The 18,324-nt window shown below is 42.8% G+C and overlaps 1 protein-coding gene across 2 annotated transcripts in view; it reads left to right on the plus strand.

Moving 5' to 3' along the window:
• The window catches only part of LOC137421982 (uncharacterized), a 164,583-nt gene that overhangs the window by 118,709 nt on the left and 27,550 nt on the right, over positions 1-18,324 (plus strand). For both annotated transcript variants that reach the window (XM_078773023.1, XM_068108620.2), the window contains exons 2-3: positions 569-3,177; positions 5,615-5,733. In XM_078773023.1, the coding sequence (XP_078629149.1) occupies positions 605-3,177; positions 5,615-5,733 (2,692 nt within the window). In that variant the 5' untranslated portion in view covers positions 569-604. The remainder of the gene's footprint in view (positions 1-568; positions 3,178-5,614; positions 5,734-18,324) is intronic.

The following is an 18,324-nucleotide window of genomic DNA, read 5'->3' on the forward strand; positions in this document are numbered from 1 at the left end:
GAACCAGCATATATGCCTAAGGTTGCCTATCACTGAATCGCTTGACCTCGACGAGGCATTTCATCAGAATTTACCAATGGACTTAAAAAATAAAATTAATTGAAAATCGACCAAAGGTCATCTTCAGGAGGGTACATATTTTTTGTCTATGTTTGTGCCTTTTCCGTAGGTTGTGTATACAACAATGTGACTTGTATAAGGGATTGATTAGTCAATCTCAAGCAAATGAGGTGTGAGATGGTTTCTGTGAAAATTAAAATTTACAAATGATACCACTGATCCCTAATTTTATTTTTGTTGGGGGAGAAGAGGTGTAAAACATATTTTGAATATAATCATGCAAAGTGAACTTTCTTGCAGTGGAGGACAGGTGAGTGGGGGGTAGGTTGATATAGCGCAATAATTGCATTGTGATAATTTGATTCTTGGCAGAATGTCTTTTTAAAAATTTTTATCACACTTTGTTACCAAAGATAAATCCCGAATTTGATGAAGCAATCATTTCTAAAAAGCACACTTAATCATAAAAAGAAATAATTTTAAATTGTACATTTTGTCACCCATGCAGGTTTGCTGATCAGGTGATCAAACCCCTGCTGATCAGATGTCCGTCTGTGACGCATTCACTGAACATGCCTGGAAAAAAGGAAAATGTAAAAACTGCTTCAAATCCCTGAGTCAACACAAGTGTGAGCCCACAGGAGGTCAGTCCAAGAATGTTGAAGAAACCACGAAAGTGACAAGTAGCCTCTCCTTTCAGGAGAAACCACGACCTCCAGTGGCCAAAAAACCAGCACTTTTGTCCAAGTCCTCGTTTACACTGTTTACCCCTCGCCCTGAAACGACTTCCAAAAACGTGACTCGCAAGAACCATAATAATGGGTGGAGTGATTGCATGTCCCACAACATTAATCATGAGGGGTCAGTAATGTCACAGAGCAACAAAACCAGGTTTCTTCTACCAGAAGAAACAAGACCGAGACCTACAGCCTCAGGAAGCAGCAATCATTTAGCATGTCTTTCAATCAATGGAAGCAGTAGCAACAACAACAACGTTGCTGTATATTCTTCTACCACTGCCCATGGACACAGCAAGAAGGAAGTGTCAAAAGATCTGCAGCAAAGGAGTCTGCTGGAAGTTTTTTCGGACAAGTGTGGTGATACGAGTAATGCCCATACAGGTGTGGAGAAGGTGAACTGCATTCCGAGCTTACATAATCTAGCGAGCAGCTCTGAGGACCTCAGCTTGACCTCACCACCCAGCACGGATTCAGGAACGGTGGAACTGAATCACCAAGCTGGAAACGCCTTGCCAGGACCAGTGCTCAATTCACAGGGAAACTCCAGCATCAGCAGTGAGGACAGTATACCAATTGAGATTGATGGAACGGATGCTAGCAGTTGTCCTGTGATGCGTGGACAAAGCATTGAGATGTCTCAAATATTCACGAGCTCACCTGCTGTTATTATTGATTCTGTCAGAAGGTCAGCAGATGCCAAGAGCAGCTCCAATTATGAAGCATGGTCATCAGGAAGTTTCTCAAAACTAGGCAACAACATTCACACAAAGGGGCAGCCATTGGTTGAAAAAGTGTCAAAAACTGTATATTGTAAAGTTCCAGCTGGGTGCACAGCTTGCTTCAACAAAGTGAGCACAACACCCATAAATACCCACTGTCATTCCTCAACAGATCCCCATCTAAAATCTCCAGTCACTGATGTCAGCCACGTGGAGTTTCTTCTTCACATACCAACTACACAAAGTCCTGCTACATATGCGGGACGCAAACCTAGAGCCACAGGCTTTGAAAATCAAGAATCATTAGAAAAGAATAATAATGTAAGTGGTACGTTATCAAAACAGTACATTTTAAATGAGGTTTCCATTTCTTTAGGAAGTAATTTGGATATCACTACTGGAATCGCGGACATTAGGTCTACGGCAAGTGTGTGCAGACCAGAAGGTCTGAACCATGTCAGTACCGAACCCTCCATACACACTACCAACACGAAGGCTTGTGATGAAGCAAGCCACAACACCTTAGATGTTTTGAAACCTCCTGTAGCAGATACAGGTGCGTTGCTATCTTCAAGAAATGACCCTATAGCCCGAGACCAAAAGGAAGAAAGTAAGTTTGTCCCGATCTCCTGTAATGGTGGCCAGGTTGATATGACACCTCCATTGGTAATCCAGACAAACACACGTGGTGATGCAAACACAGCTTTTGCTCAATTAATATCTTCCATAAAACCTCCTGCAATATCACCAGAGCTTCCAGCAAAACAGTTTAAAAGAGTGTTTCTGGGTTCAACAGAAGAAGAAGAAATCCAGAAAACAACCGTTCCAAATTATTCACGACCATACTTTGATGATCAAGTTGGACACATGGATGCACATTGTGCAGAGGGCTTTCTAAAAAACCCCAGTTGTGGTCAAGTTAGGCCTCAACTCAAAAGGCAAGGAGCCACAAGAAGTTCACTCACAGTGACGCAACTGCCAACAAAACCACCAAGGCCCATTCCAGAAAACCAAGTTGTCTTGAATCACACCTTTCTGACTAATACAGCCAGTCAACCTGAAACAAGTCAAGGGTCGCTGCCAATTTCACAAAGGTGTAATTTTGAATATGAAAAGGAGAAAGTTGACTACTCCCTGGAAATATCACAAGATTATTCTACCGTGCATGAGAAGGAGTCGCACGCAACATGGCATCAAAGGGTACCCTACCAAGAAGAAATGAACATGTTTAGCAAGGACACTGCCTCAGAAAGAAACACTGGGAAGCATGAAGATGGTGAAGTCCATATTCCCTTGACAATGCCGTTTCAGCCATCAGATGAACAGAACGACTATGATTCATCTCATGTGAACCATAAACATGGCGAGGCATACACCTACAAGCAAGACTACCCTAAGTTCATCAATTTTGGCTTGGACTGCAGCTCCAATGCACGGCAGAGGCCAACGCGAGCCTCTTCACCGGGGCTGAGGGCTAGGAAGCAACTAGGTGGAGGAGAAAGAAACGTTTGTGCAGAAAACAAGAGCACAGGCGATGAGGGCATGAAAAGGAAATTGACGGAGGTTGTGCAGCCCACCGCAGCAGAGTGCAGGAAGCAAGCGCAAGGCAAAAGTTTTCTGGAGAACTCGACATTGGTGCTGGTTATTCCACCGGGCAGGTAAGAACATGGTTGTGGCTGCATTCTCTCGGTGTTGAAATTCCACCTTGATGTTGTATCTGTCACCCTCTTATAAAGAAAGGCAGGGAAGAACTTGAACGGCTGTTGTTGATCGTAAACCGCAACCTTGCTTTTCCTTTGCTTGCTTCAACGGGCAATGACCTTGTGTCATAACGTCTGCTGGAATTCGAAGGAAAAGGTGGGGTAGAGCAGAGTCGAAGACAAATATTATTTGAATCGGAACTTCCTGTGTGTGAGGAACATAACCTCCATGCTTGTTGCACTTTATGCATGCAACGCAATGTTGGGCTGTCACTGTTTAAGGCTCAGTTTTAAATATGATGAGACGGGCAGTTGTTTAATTGGCCTGAGGAAACTGAATTCTGACATGAAGCGAGCTTTGTTGACACTGGAAAATATCCAGATAGTGAAGTTGATGCTGTGGTCAAAACGTCATCCCTGAGCCCTTTTGTTGTCTTGACTTTTCTCACCAGTCAGTGTTGCTTTCATATCCTGCTTTACAAACGCTACGACCTTTCCTGCTATAGAAACGTTGCAGTTCAATTTTAACAATCTTTTGTCCTGCCTGTTTCGTAGTTATAATTACTTTTCCAGCTTACGTCCAGTACAGGAAATATATCTCAGCCATAGGCCGAACAAACAGTCAGGCAACGTTTATCACAGGTTAATAGGCGAACACAAGTGCTCGGGCCTACTTTCTGCTGCTAGATTCCATCAAGTATTTGCTGTCTGGCTTGGTTGGTGAAAGGAAGCGCCTTGTTCGTCCATCGATCCTGCGTCCTCATTACTTGTTCAGTGCAATCATTAATCCACCCGTTTAATTTCCATCACTTTGAAATACTTGACGGAGAGTTGACATGGCAATAGTTAAAGTATAAGTATGTAAATATTTGGTAAAGTGCCGATTATAATCGATTGGTGTGTTAATTATCGATTATTATAATCTATTTAATTTATCGATTATAATCGATTGGATAATTATCGATTATTATAATCTATTTAATTATCGATTATAATCGATTGGATAATTATCGATTGGTGTGTTAATTTAAGATCTTAAAATTGTTTATTGCGAACAATAGCTAATTTATTTATTGTTTATTTATTTATTTATTTATTTATTATATTATATTATTTATGTCACATTATGCTTTTAAATCAATTACAGCAGCACGAATGTCATTTACTTTTTTGCCACTTATGAGCATCAGTGCCTGGAGCTGCAAGTTCCGATGAAATCCTGTCTCCTCTTTCCTCTAATTATTTATTTATTTCGAGTTGTTAAAGACTCATTAAATGGGTAATATATATATATATATATTGCTCTGAGGCAGTTCCCTCTTGCCAACCCATGCTAGACAAGCACGGCGTGCATGCCAAACACCCCTCAACGCTTTTTGAGGGACAGGAACTGGAATAGGCTGGTTTACGCTGGTGCATGAGCATTGCCTTGGTGATCTGTGATCTGAACTGAATTCATCTAAATGAGTGTTCACCATATAGGTCATTGCAAAGGGCTATAGACTAGGAAGGGGCACATTTGAGAGAAGACCCTCACAGCTTCTGAACTCCATACAGAGAGCTTTATATTTGTACCAATATATCTTTGACGCCCATATTGAAGACATGTCAGCTGGCTTAACATCATATCAAACAAAAGAGTGTTTGCGCACAGTATTAACAGTGCACCAACCAGCAGGCTTTGTTCCAACTGTGCCATGAATCGAACCCGGGGACATTCCCGCTCCCATGTGCATGGTCTGAAGCACAATTGTCCAACGCCCATGGGCTTTTGAGAAGAAAAGCACCCCGGCAGTTCAATTTGATACAGGCCCAATCAAGCAAAGGTTTACTCAAAAGTGTCACATTGTTGTGACATGCCGTAAACGTCACTGAAATATTGGCACCATTGGCATCTCTCAACCAGTCGAGGCAAATCTGGATTGCTTCCACGCTTCTTTTCATACTTGGCCGTTTATTTTCCATCCGCTTCCTGGTCAATTGTGGTGCTACATCACAAAGTGTGTTGTTTTCAAAGTGGGCACAGATCCAGCTTTCTTGTGTGCAGTCACTCACTTTTATAGGGTCCCTATTGTATTTCTCAAAAGTCTATCTATCTATCTATCTATCTATCTATCTACCGTAACATGGCCAGATTATGTAGCGGAATCCTTAAAGAGCGCTCTGGTAGTTTGTTTGAATTCTCGCTGAATCGTACCCAAGGACTTTAAAAGGACTTGGTGGACTACCCAAGGACGTGATGCTCAACATTAAAAAAGGATAGCGCACACATAAACAACCATAGGTTGGCAACCATTGCTGTGACTTAATGGGCCTATGGCTTCCTCCTTCATGCTGAAGTTCCTCATAAAGGAACACATATTAAATATTGCCAACATATTGTCACTCTGTGCAGTGTTGCTGCCAAAGGAATGGTGAAGAAAAATGCTCATTTGGGCACACGACCTGATCACAGGATCATGGATTCGAGTACTCCCCACGAATATACTTCAACAGCGATCTATGGGAACATGGGTGAGTGATCAGTTTATGGGGAAGGGGTTCTCCATCCTCCACCTACACATGCCATTCTCATTTCCTCCTTTCCCATAGCATCTGGTTGCATCACTTGTTATATGGGCACCGTTAAGTCTCGGAATGCAGTTCATTCGGCTGTCGATAGGCAGGAATTTAGGAACAGAAAAGATTGGAACACTTAATTATGACCTTCATTTTTAACAGCTACGATTATTCCCACGTTCTTGTGGAGTTGGCCAGACAAAAGCTTGGTCATAGTTTTTCACGAACAGGCTGGCCAAATCAGACTTTCAATGAAGGTTAGGGCAGGAATTTTTAATTTGTTCAGGATGCCGGCGATAGAGTTCCTACTCTTCGCGAAGGACACCATGGGATCTTTAACGTCCACTGATGACGGCAGATGTGGCGCCAAGTTTAACATCCATCCGAGTAACAGCACACACATTTATGAATCACCCTGCCTGTGAAACACCGGGATGACAGTTTATAGCTTTGCCCAGATTTGAACCCAGGCTAGACAGTTTAAAGGTGAGTGTACATACAATACTTACCTCCAGACCATCCTGCCAGCCTGGAACACCTAATTATGACGAATGTGATTAATGAAATAATTGTATAAGTTTGGAAAAAATTCTGCAGATATGATTAGATTATCCTCGTGGGCCATGCTCACAGACTGCAAGCAGGTACTGGGGTGCATCTATCCTATGTGCAGACATAATAACTAGAAACTTAATTTTCATGAAGTGGATTGTGTTTGCATTTATTTTTTTGGATAATGTGGATTTGCATTCTGCTAGCAGATAACACTGGTCAACAAAAATTTTTAAGTTTTATGGTTCTCGTATATTTTGAGGTGATTCTAACCAACATGAACCTGTAGATTTCGATTATGATATCCAATTTTCACTAGCACATCCAGTTTTTGAGAACCAGTATACCACAGGAATACCACTTCATTTGAAATTCACAAACCTCTTGTTGACCCTGAGAAGGTATTCTTACCACCACTTCATTTCAAACTTGGTTTGATGAAGAACTTTGTGTAGGCCATGGATCAAGATGGTGCTGGCTTCCACTACTTGCTAATGAAGTTCCAAGGCATTGTATCTGAGGCCAAAGTAAAGGCGGGTGTTTTCAATGCTCCTCAAATTCGTCTTGTACTCACTAATCAGGACTTTGTAACGAGACTATCTGAGCTGGAAAGCGTTGCTTGGGATAGCTTTGTGGCTCTTGCTAACAATTACCTTGGAAATTTTCGAGCACCAAATTATGAAGAGCTTGTGGACAAGATGTTGAAGAGTTACCAGGCGTTCGGTGCTCGAATGTCACTCAAGATACATTTCTTCCGTTCTCATCTGGACTTCTTTCCACATAATCTTGGCGATGTCAGTGATGAACACGGAGAAAGGTTTCACCAGGAAATTGCCATCATGGAGACTCGATATCAAGGCCGATTCAATCCAAACATGATGGGCGACTACTGTTGGACTTTACAGCGTGAAAGTGATTGCTCCTACAAACGCAAAAGTAAAGTTCAGAAGCACTTTTAATGTGATAAAATAAAAACTTAAAGTTCATATTATTTTTTGTGATATTTTATACAGTTCATATTATTTTTGGAGATTTACATTTTTTATGTGATGTAAATAAAAACTTAAAGTTCATATTATTTTTTGTGATATTTTATGAAGTTCATATTATTTTTGGAGATTTACATTTTTATGTGATGTAAATAAAAACTTAAAGTTCATATTATTTTTTGTGATATTTTATAATGTTCATATTATTTTTGGAGATTTACATTTTTTATGTGATGTAAATAAAAACTTAAAGTTCATATTATTTTTTGTGATATTTTATAAAATTCATATTATTTTTGGAGATTTACATTTTTTGTGTGATGTAAATACAAACTTAAAGTTCATATTATTTTTTGTGATATTTTATAAAATTCATATTATTTTTGGAGATTTACATTTTTTGTGTGATGTAAATAAAAACTTAAAGTTCATATTATTTTTTGTGACAATAAATAGACTTATTGAGACTTAATCAAGAAATTCGCATGCTCTAAATATTTTTTCCACACTTATGATGTACTACGTCAAGGTTACGTGATAGCAAAATTTAAAGGTCAGATTTGGATTCGTGGGCACCACATTAGTTAGAAACAGTTGAAAATAAGTCAGAACCAATTTGGGTGTTGACCAGTGTAATCAAATTAAGTTAATCGAGAATGAGTAATCAGAATGGACTCTTCATTTAACATTTTACAGGTATTGTAACTTTTATTGTAAAAAGGAAAAGGTTTTAAAATAAAACAATTGTTAATTATTGTTTCTTTTGACGTTTTGGATAATTGACACGGTCTCCACGTTTTTCGAAGTTAAGTCTGTTCACAATTGTAATTTGTCGAAACTGTATTTATCTTTCGGTGTGTGAAGTTATTGTGTGCAACTTTGGTTGTTTCTCGGTGTTTATCTTTCATAAATTGATCGTCTGTTTGCCGTGTCGTGTCTTGAGGCCTTGTACAGTGTGCACTGTACAACCTTGAGGCTGTTTTCTCTCAGCGGTCCGTCGTTTGTGATCCAATAACTTTCGTTCTCTGTATTCCCAGGCTTTTCACCCATAGCCTACTTCCTTGTGTAAATCTCAACTCAAAAAAAACAAAAAAAAAACATTTCCTTCTCTGTTCTCATTCGTTTATTCATTCTTATTCGTTCGTTCGTTCTTCGACCACGTGTTTCTCCCCCATTTCCCCAGATAGTTTTCACTCATTAACCTTCAATGTTTACACTTTCCCCTCAAGTTATGTATTCCGTCATATTTTATAACACCTTTTTCTTCTTCTTCTTTAAAAGGCTGCTTTCGACTTGCTCACCAAATCAATTCATCCCAAAAAAAATATCCATCTCCTATAGTGCCTTTTTTCTACATTCCCTAAACTCTCCTGCACTCCATCCTCCATCCAGCGTCCTTAAACGTATTTTTAACTCGAAGGTCACAAGAAACTCATTTTGCAATAAATGTTCGTTTCCCATAAATCGTACACTTTCAAAAATCCAATCTCACCCCTCCCCTCCAAATCTTCCCCATAACCCCTCCCCTCCAAATCTTCCCCATCACCCATCCCTTTCAAATCTCCCCCCTTGCCCCCTCCCTCCTAAACTACCCCCTCACCCCTCCCCGCCAAGACGCCCCCTCGCCCCTCCCCTCCTAGACTCCTGCCTCACCCCTCCCCTCCAAATCTCCCCCATATCCCATCCCTTTCAAATCCCTCCCCTTGTCCCTTCACTCCCAAACTCCCCCCTCACCCCTCCCCTTCAAATCTCCCCACCCTCATTGCTTCTCAATTTCCCCCCTCTCACTCCCCCTCCTCAAAGCGTCCTCCCCGCTTCTTCCCCCTTCAAACTCTCACCTCCATCTCCCCCAACCTTCTGCCTCGCTCTTCCCCCTCCTCAAATAACACCTCATTGTGGCTCACCCAATCACCATCAAACCTTTTGTCCGCCCCATCCTTCCCTTTCTCCGAGCTATTCTGAAATCTCTGACACACCTTCAACAGCTCTCCCTATCTCTTCCACCTCTTCCACATCTTACCCTACCCCTCCTCCCCCCTGTTCTGTATCTGATGCTCCCCCTTCCTCTTCATTAACGGTATGGACCTCAAACATCCGGGGCCTTCGTTCAAACTTAACTGATCTCTCCATACAGGTTGCTTCTGTCAAACCAGACGTGATCTGCTTAACAGAAACTTTCCTCCTTTATGATGTCTCTGATTCCATAGTATCTCTCCCGGGCTAATCCCTCCTCCGGTATGATAGACCTGAGCCTCGTCCTGGAGGCGGGGTTGCTATCTTTATCAAAAACTCTCTTCCTCACTCGCCCTGCACTGCACTCTCTCCACCTCACCCCCAGGAATACCTCTGGCTACGGCTTCCCCTTCGCTCCCACCTCTTGTTCATATGTGTGTTGTACCGTCCACCAAACAGTGATGACTCCATCTACATCTCGCTGTCTGATGATATGGACCAACTTCTATCTACTCATCCCAACTCTCTCTTCCTCATATGTGGTGATTTCAATTGTCACCATGCCAGTTGGCTGGGTGTGGGTACCTCTCTCACCAGCCATGGCTCTTCAGCAAAGGACTTCTGCGACTCACTGGGACTGACACAATCTGTCAATTTCCCGACCCGGATCTCAGTCAACGGAACATCTTCTCTTCTGGACTTGGTTATGACTAACTTCCCTGAAAATGTCTGCTGCTCTTCTTCTGCTCCGATCGGATCATCTGATCATGTCCTTGTTAAAGTGGACATCTCTCTGACCATCCTCAGGGAGCCTGCTCAGCGTCGACGAGTCTGGCATTTCACTCAGGCCAACTGGCACGGTCTTCAAGCAGCCATCAATCATCTGGACTGGTCTCCCATCTCTACCACCTCTGACATCAACTCATCCTGGGAATTCTTCCAAAGTAAATTGCTCTCTCTCATGCACAGATTTATCCCATCTCGTCTTCAGTTGTCATACCCTTCCTCCCGTCCATGGTACACGGAATCTTGTGGTGAGGCTGTTGCCCAGAAACAACTTGCCTTCGTCTCCTGGAAAGCAAATCCAACGGAAGGAAATCTCATTTCCTTTCACAAAGCCCGAAACAAGTGTGTGTCCACCCTCAGGAGAGCCAGGAAACAATATCTCTCCGTTCTCAAGACCGAACTCTCTTATCTGTCTCCCTCTTCCAAATCCTGGTGGCGTCTGGTCAAATCCGTTTCTGGTGTTTGTTCCCCCTCCATCCCCTCCCTTACCTCAAACGGCTACACAGCTGACTCCGCACGTGAAAAAGCTGAATGCCTCAACTCTGTGTTTGCCTCTAAATCTTGTGTCCCAAACCCATCCCTCTCTGTACCCACCATACCCAGTCGTACCCTGCTGCTCCTGGACTCCGTGTCCTTTCCTCCTGACAAGGTGGAAAAGTTTCTGTCAACCCTCGACTCTGATTCTGCAACTGGACCCGACGGCACCAGCCCACGGGTCCTAAAATCCTGCTCTGCTGCTCTATCTCACCCTCTCTCTGTTCTCTTCACCCTCTCTTTTGCTCAAGGTCAACTGCCATCTGCTTGGAAATCAGCCAACATCACCGCTTTGCACAAAAAAGGTGCAAAAACAGATCCTAGCAACTACAGACCAATCGGCCTTCTCCCAATTATCAGCAAAGTCATGGAATCCATCATTGCTTCGGATATGAAATCTTTCCTCTTCTCCAATGGCTTGATCTCTGATCATCAATTTGGTTTCAGACCAGGTCACTCTACTCTGGACATGCTGCTTCTGCTGTCTCAACAATGGATGGAGGTCCTCAATGCCAAACAGGAAATTAGAGCTGTCTCCCTCGACATATCACGTGCCTTCGACACGGTCTGGCACCCCGCTCTGCTCACCAAACTCTCCTCCTTTGGTATCCATGGAAATCTCCACGCATGGCTGGCGGACTTCCTCTCTAGTCGTCGTCAACGTGTGGCCCTGAATGGGTTTCTCTCATCTCCTCTTCCTGTTCAGGCTGGAGTTCCCCAAGGCAGTGTTCTGGGCCCCGTGCTTTTTCTGGTCTTCATCAATGATCTCTCTGACTCTCTCGAAAATCCTCTCTATCTCTTTGCTGATGACTCCACTCTCTGCCGCTCCATTCCTCTTCCCTCAGATCGGCAGTCTGCTGCCTCCTCACTCTCTGAAGACCTGGACAAAATCACAGACTGGTCAAACAAGTGGAACATGTCTTTCAATCCTGACAAATCTCACACTCTTACTATGTCTCTCCGAAAAGATCGACTGGACAACCCTCCCATCTACTTTCTCAACAATCCTCTCCAAGAAGTTCTGTCGCTCAAGATTTTGGGTCTCACTATCTGCCATGATCTTTCTTGGGAAAACCACATTTCCAAGCTGGCCTCCAAAGCCAGTCGCCGACTGGGCATCCTCCGTCGTGCGAAGTCCTTCCTCGGCACACCTGAGCTCCTCACCACATACAAGGCTTTCATCCGCAGCTCAATGGAATACTGTTCTCCCCTATGGGCCGGTGCTCCTGCCTCACACCTAGCTCGGCTTCACGCTGTTGAAACCAAAGCTTTCAGAATTATTGGAATCTCCCGCGATGAAGCTATCTCTGAGGGCCTTTCACTCACTCACCGCAGGCAGGTAGGTGGTCTTTCTGTCTTCTACCGACTCCTCTCCGGCCTTGCACCCCCAGCTCTCTCTGTGCTCTGTCCCCCAAATATTCCTACAGGTCGCACAAGATCTGCCAGCAACCCTCTGATGGTTAAACTGCCGAAATCTCGGCTCTCTGCTCACCTTCACTCTTTCATTCCTCTTTTCTCCCGCCTCTGGAACAAACTCCCTCACTCCCTTCAATCCCACTCCTCCCTCCAGGTCTTTAAAACAGTTGTTCACCACCATCTCTTATCTTCCCCCATCCAAAACCTTGATCTTTTCTACCCCCGCTAATTCACCCCAGATCCACCTTGTTTGAAATTCCAACTTCTTTCCTGGAAGTCCTGGCAGTGTCCATATGTTTTATACCTCTCCCACCGCCCCCTTCCCATGCCCCCCCCCCCAAAGCCCTCGCCCTCTCTCAGATCTCTCGATGTCTCCATGTCTCTCGGTCCCTGCTCTCAAATGTTGTGTTTGTGTCCTTCCCCCTCTCTCCCCATCTTGTCTACCGCTCCCGATGTTATATGTTTTATGTGTCGGTTTGTCTTTCTGTGTGATTAATGTTCGCTCTTTCACGAGCCTCGATCTTGTATACAAAAAAAAAAAAAAAAAATTGATTTGAACCATCTCGTCTGTAATTTGAACATTGAGCCATGTGTCTGCATTTAATATGCTGAGTAAACCGATCTTTCTTTATATCTGGGTTTTCCAGCATTGTGGATCGTGTATACAGTGTATCTTATGCATTGATGAAAATGTGGTATTCTGAATGGTTGTTGTAACCAGGGTGCCTGATACAGATGCCTGACTGTATATATGTAAACATACAAGACTTAAAGTATGCACTGTACCACTTACCACTGACAATGACAAATGTTTACTACTTACTACCAGTGTACTTCGTTCATAAAGAACAAAAAACCCAAAATAACAAAATAAACAATTGTATGTTTTGTGTGTCCGTTTTTTTTTTTGTGAATAATGTTAGCTCTTACACGAGCCTCGATCTTGTATACAAAAAAATAAAATAACAAGCATTCTGAGTATTGCGCTGCAATACATGTCCCCTACCAAAGTTCAAAGTGCCATAACTTTGTCAAAAATGATCGAATATGCAAATTTATGCACGGTTGATGCTGGTTTTCAAACTTGATCTGAGGTATGCTGAGACACGTGTGTCACGCCTCGCCTCGTTGATAAGCCCGCAAGGTCGCTCCGTGGAGCAGCCTGCACGTATTGCACTGTGTGAATTATATAATTACCAACTCACGGTCTGAGGTACTAGCGATTCAAGAGATATCCATTTTAAAAAATATTTTCGTTTAATTAACGATATTTGCCAAACCACGTGCCCTATCGCAAATTCCAAAAGGACATTTTAGTGCTGAACAGATCTGTGAAGTTTCCCCTCGATTGGATCAAAAATGAGGGAGGAGCTCGATTTTAAACGTTCATGCTTAAAAACGTCATAACTCTGAAACCATGTGAAGCATGACGTCATGCTCCCTGACTTTTTTGTTCGTCATGGGCATGCAATTCTGCCTGCAAAGTTTGGCCTCGATCTGTTCAGCCGTTGCAGAGAAAAAGGGGTTTTCGTGTTTTCACAAAAAACAACATGGCGACCGAACCACGTGACCCGTGACGTCATAATTGCCATTAAAATATTCTACAGACCGAGTCCCCCCTACGGTGAAATTTTCATCTCAATCAGTCCTATTATTGCAGAGGAAATCTTTTTTAAAGGAAATTAAAACTTAAAATGGCACTGAGTTAAGGGATCATCAGAATTATCAGAATTCCCAAAGTTCAAAGTGCCATAACTTTGTCAAAAATGATCGAAACGTCGTGAAGTTCGAACTTGATCTGTAACTTATCATGTGGAAACCATGTGCCAAGTTTGAAATCATTAGCGTTGAGCGTTTAGAAAAAAAGTCCGGAAAACTGTTATTTGCGTGACGGACTGACGGACTGACGGACTGACGGACTGACGGACTGACGGACTGACGGACTGACGGACTGACGGACTGACTGACGGACGGAGGGACGGCGTGCAAACCTATAGTACCCTCCGGTGTACACTGGTAGGGGACTAATAATCCGCAAAGTTATTTAATAATACTAAATCGCCTGACCAAAACCCCACTATTACCCGAAGAAATACTCGAAAGTGATCATGCCCGTGCAAGATCACTTGAGGTGCCATTGTCTTCAGCATAACCCTCTGTGAGCAGAGCTGACTTTTATTTACGGATATTTTCGTTTATGGACTGTTTTGTGATTGTTCCTAGAATCATGGCTGCGAGGTGCATCACGATGCAACATTTCATATTTCCAGCCCACCTACAAAGTACAAAGCATTTCTATGAGTGAGTGAGTCAGTAAGTCAGTCAGTTTACAGTGATGCTTCCTGGTTGTGATTGGTGGAGCAGAAGACAAGATGTCCATGTGCCAGATGGCACAAGTTGGTCCCAGATCATGCAGCAATAGTTGTGATGGGACTCAATTTGTCTGGGTACCCGGCGTTGCATGGCAAAAAATACGTAGGGGGTTCCGGCACATGTTGTGCATTGAAAATATATGGAGTTATTGCCCTCATGGTGGTAAACCTTTCCCAGCGTGGGTTTCAGGATGTGTTGGACATTGAAAAGCTATGGAGTTATTGGCCTCATGGTGGTCACCTTTCACCCTGTGGGCCGGCGGAAGCACTGCCTGACCCCACATCCCAATATACACTCTATAGCAGCCTTTGATAGCCTCAAAATGGTCTTCATGGCCAACATGCGGTAGTTTAAAAGTTTGCCCAGATTCTGAAGTACGGACATCCAAAATGTGGGGCCTCTTAGTGCTACGGTTCAGCCGTGAAAGAGCAACAAACAAATGCGCTAACATTTGAAATTATTTATAAGAGACAGGAGGGGATAGCCAGCGCTACCCAGGGGGAAGGGTGGATGGGGGATGGATACCTGGCGCTGCAAGGCTGGGTGTACCTTTCCCAGTGGGGGTTTCAGGATGTGTTGGACATTGAAAGGCTATGGAGTTATTGGTCTCATGGTGGTTACCTTTCACCCTGTGGGCCGGTGGCAGCACTGCCTGACCCAAGATAACAATATACGCTTTATAGCAGCCTTTGGTGGGTCAAAATGGACATCAAGGCCAATGTTTGGTTGCTCAAAACCATGCTCAGATACTGAAGTGCCTACAACCAAAATTTGAAGCATTTATTTGCAACGGTTTGGCCATTAAAGAATAACGTACAAACACACATACAAACACACAAACGCTTGAAAATATTTATAAGATAAGCATGCTTTATTTCCCGAACTGACTTCTTTTTCTTCACTTTTTATTTCTGCAACTCTTGTTGTTTTATGTGCTCCTTGCCCTGGTTTATTGCACCCATTTTATTAACCTTTATTATTACATTTTTACCCACACACGCGAAGCGAAAAGCGGGATGAAACATTTGGTTCACTTCTGTCTGCTCTTCCACCCACAAACGGCAGTTTTTGATCAAGGAAAAACTTTATCTATATTATTCTGGAACGAACCTGGCTCACCTGGAACGAAGTTCAGGGGAGTTTATGCGATGGCGCGTTGTCCGTCCGTCGGTCAGTCCGTAAATACTTGCAACTTCTTCTCCTAAACTGCTGAAGGGGTTGTGACCAGACTTAGCGCACAAATGATATTTGTTGTGTTGTGACTAAAGTTTGCTCACGGCATTTTAAAAATCGGAGTCTAATGAGGTCTACCAGGGGTCAAAGTGGATCCTCCAGGTTCGACCCCCCACAATAGGTATTTGCTTTCTTCTCTGAAACTACACATACAATTTCGATGAAACTTGACCACAACCTTCACCACCCGGGCTGCACCAAAGTTTGTTCACGGCATTTAAAAAGACCTGCTCCTTAGGGGTTTACGGGGGAGAGGGGAGGGGGGTTGGTGGTGGTTCCCCCCAAAATAGGTATTTGCTTTTTTTTCTCAGAAACTGCACACACAGTTGCAATGAAACTTGAGCACAACTTTCACCACCCATTTTGTACCAAAGTTTGTTCACGGCATTAAAAAATCGGGGTCTAAGGTAGTCTATGGTGGGTAGAGGGGGAGACCGTTGTCCGTCCCCCCAAAAATAGTTTTTTTGTTTGTTTGTTTAAAATCTTATGATTATGTTTGTATGATTGTACATGCTGTACTGTTTTCTAGCAGCCATTGAAATTGGTTAAAAATGCCATGATACGGTTTAAAATACCTTTAGTCAGTGTTGTATACTGCTTTATTCTACCAGGTGAGCACCCAGGGGTATTGCCCCGATGTTTATATTTTATATTATATTTTTTTATACATATAAATGTGAACGTCTGTTTGTTCGGTTGTGCCTCATGGACAGCCTAAGGAAGTGACTTAGAGAGTGAAGAGGGGGTCCATGGGAGGTAACTTTTCGCGACAAAAAACATGGGCGCATCAGATTGAGACTAGGGGCGTGCCCAAGGGGCGTGGCTTCCTCTGACTATAAAAAGCCCACTAAACTAAATTGCGTGACTGACTATTTTCCGGGAAATGCCGGGTAACTCTGCTAGTTTCAAATAAATGTTATATTTTGAGCTCGAATCGAAACATGAATCGGAAAACGAACCTGTATTTTAGCTGTATGTACTTTGGCTCTGAAGTACTCGTCGTACATGCACATAGACGAGTGAGATAATTTTCTAATCTGCCTGTCTGGTAGCCAATTCAAACAAAATTGATGTCATAAAGGACCCAAAGAACAGGCACGAACAACAAATGCAACGTGTTAGATAAGGTGGTGTAAAAGCCACTGCATCAATGGTGGTGAACTTCCAATATATATATTTTTATACGGCCTTTAAATCACTCTTTTGTATTAATTGAATTATATACCTGAACACTGAGTGGGGTAAGGTGTTCTATGAACTCTCTGGATCCTCTAGTTATTGGGTTCATTGACTTATCCGTGTACGAGTAAATTACCAGTGGGCACACGCTTGTACCATTCTCATTGTGTGCAACCAAATTGAGGATCATAACGTTTCTCAAGCTGCCATTTGGAAAGCTCTGTAATTTAAATTCAAGCCTCTGCATTCAGGCCATCTTGTGGAGTGTTAACTCCACCGACCCAAGGTTCAAGTATGGTAGGGTTTGACTGGGTGTTTGTTACAATATGAAGTTCTTTCACAATCCACTTCATCGATTATTACCTCTGCCATGGGAGGTGGGCGGAGGTTATGTTTTCACCCCTGTCTGCGTGTCTGCTTGTGAACAGGGTATCTCAAAAGGTTGGGAATGGATTCGAACGAAACTTGGTGGTCAGGTTGGGTGTGTGACGAGGAAGAATTGTTAAAATTTTGGTGAAGGTTCGAATCCGGATCTGGATCAGAGAATCTTTTAAGTGAATCTTCACCATTGAGTGATGGGGCTAAAGACGATATCTCAGAAAGTTATGGACGGATTTGTACGGAACTTAGTGGACTAGTTGGGTGTGTAACAAGCACGGAGCAATTCGATTTTGGGGAAGATCCGAATACGGATCCCGGATACGAGAGTTTTTTTTAATTGTGAAGTGATTCTTCACCATTGAGTGATATGGCCAAAAACGATAACCTGTATAACATGATATTTCAAAAGGTTGTGGAATGATTATGACAAAACTTGGTGGATAAGTTGGTTAAGAGACAAGAACAAGCCGATTCGATTTTTGTTCAGGTCCGAATCCAGATCCGGCCCATCTGTGGGATACAAGTAAACTATTCAGCCTGGTGGACGTATGCGCTCTACCGACTGCTGTTCTTGTTTAAAGCTTGAATTTATTAGGTTTTCATCTACAATGCACCCCGGCATTTGCTTGCAGGCTGTAAGCATGACTCATATATAAATATATATGTATAGCTGTATAAAAAAAAAAAAGTTATTATTTAATTGTTTATATTTATTTTTATATTTTTTCACCACTATTATCACTTTACATTAAACCAATGCATTTTTTTCCCCACATATGCAACACACTTGGGGTTGTAAAATGGTTTTAGTGATTTGGTGTATATTTTAGCTGGTTTAACCAACTCCCCTGCATTTTCCGCATTCCTGGGAAGAAAGCTGCGGAGCGCCAGTAATGTGGCTTTTTAGAAATTACCTGTGTAACCTTTCCTCGAGCGAGGAACAAACCTCAAGCCCCATTGTAATTCTTTAAAACATCAACTAATTATATACCTTTTCCAAGAAAATGTTTTCCTTTTATATATTCATTTAATAAAGGAAAAATGTGTTTAAAAATAAAAGGACAAAGAAGGAGACAGACTTGTTTGTTGGTTTGACCACGCCCCTGAAGGTGTGCTGGTGAGTCGTTTTGGCTTGTCTGTAGCTGCCTTC

The sequence above is a fragment of the Myxine glutinosa genome, chromosome 2, assembly GCF_964187855.1.
Source record: "Myxine glutinosa chromosome 2, kmMyxGlut1.1, whole genome shotgun sequence".
NCBI classification, from domain to species: Eukaryota; Metazoa; Chordata; class Myxini; order Myxiniformes; family Myxinidae; genus Myxine; species Myxine glutinosa.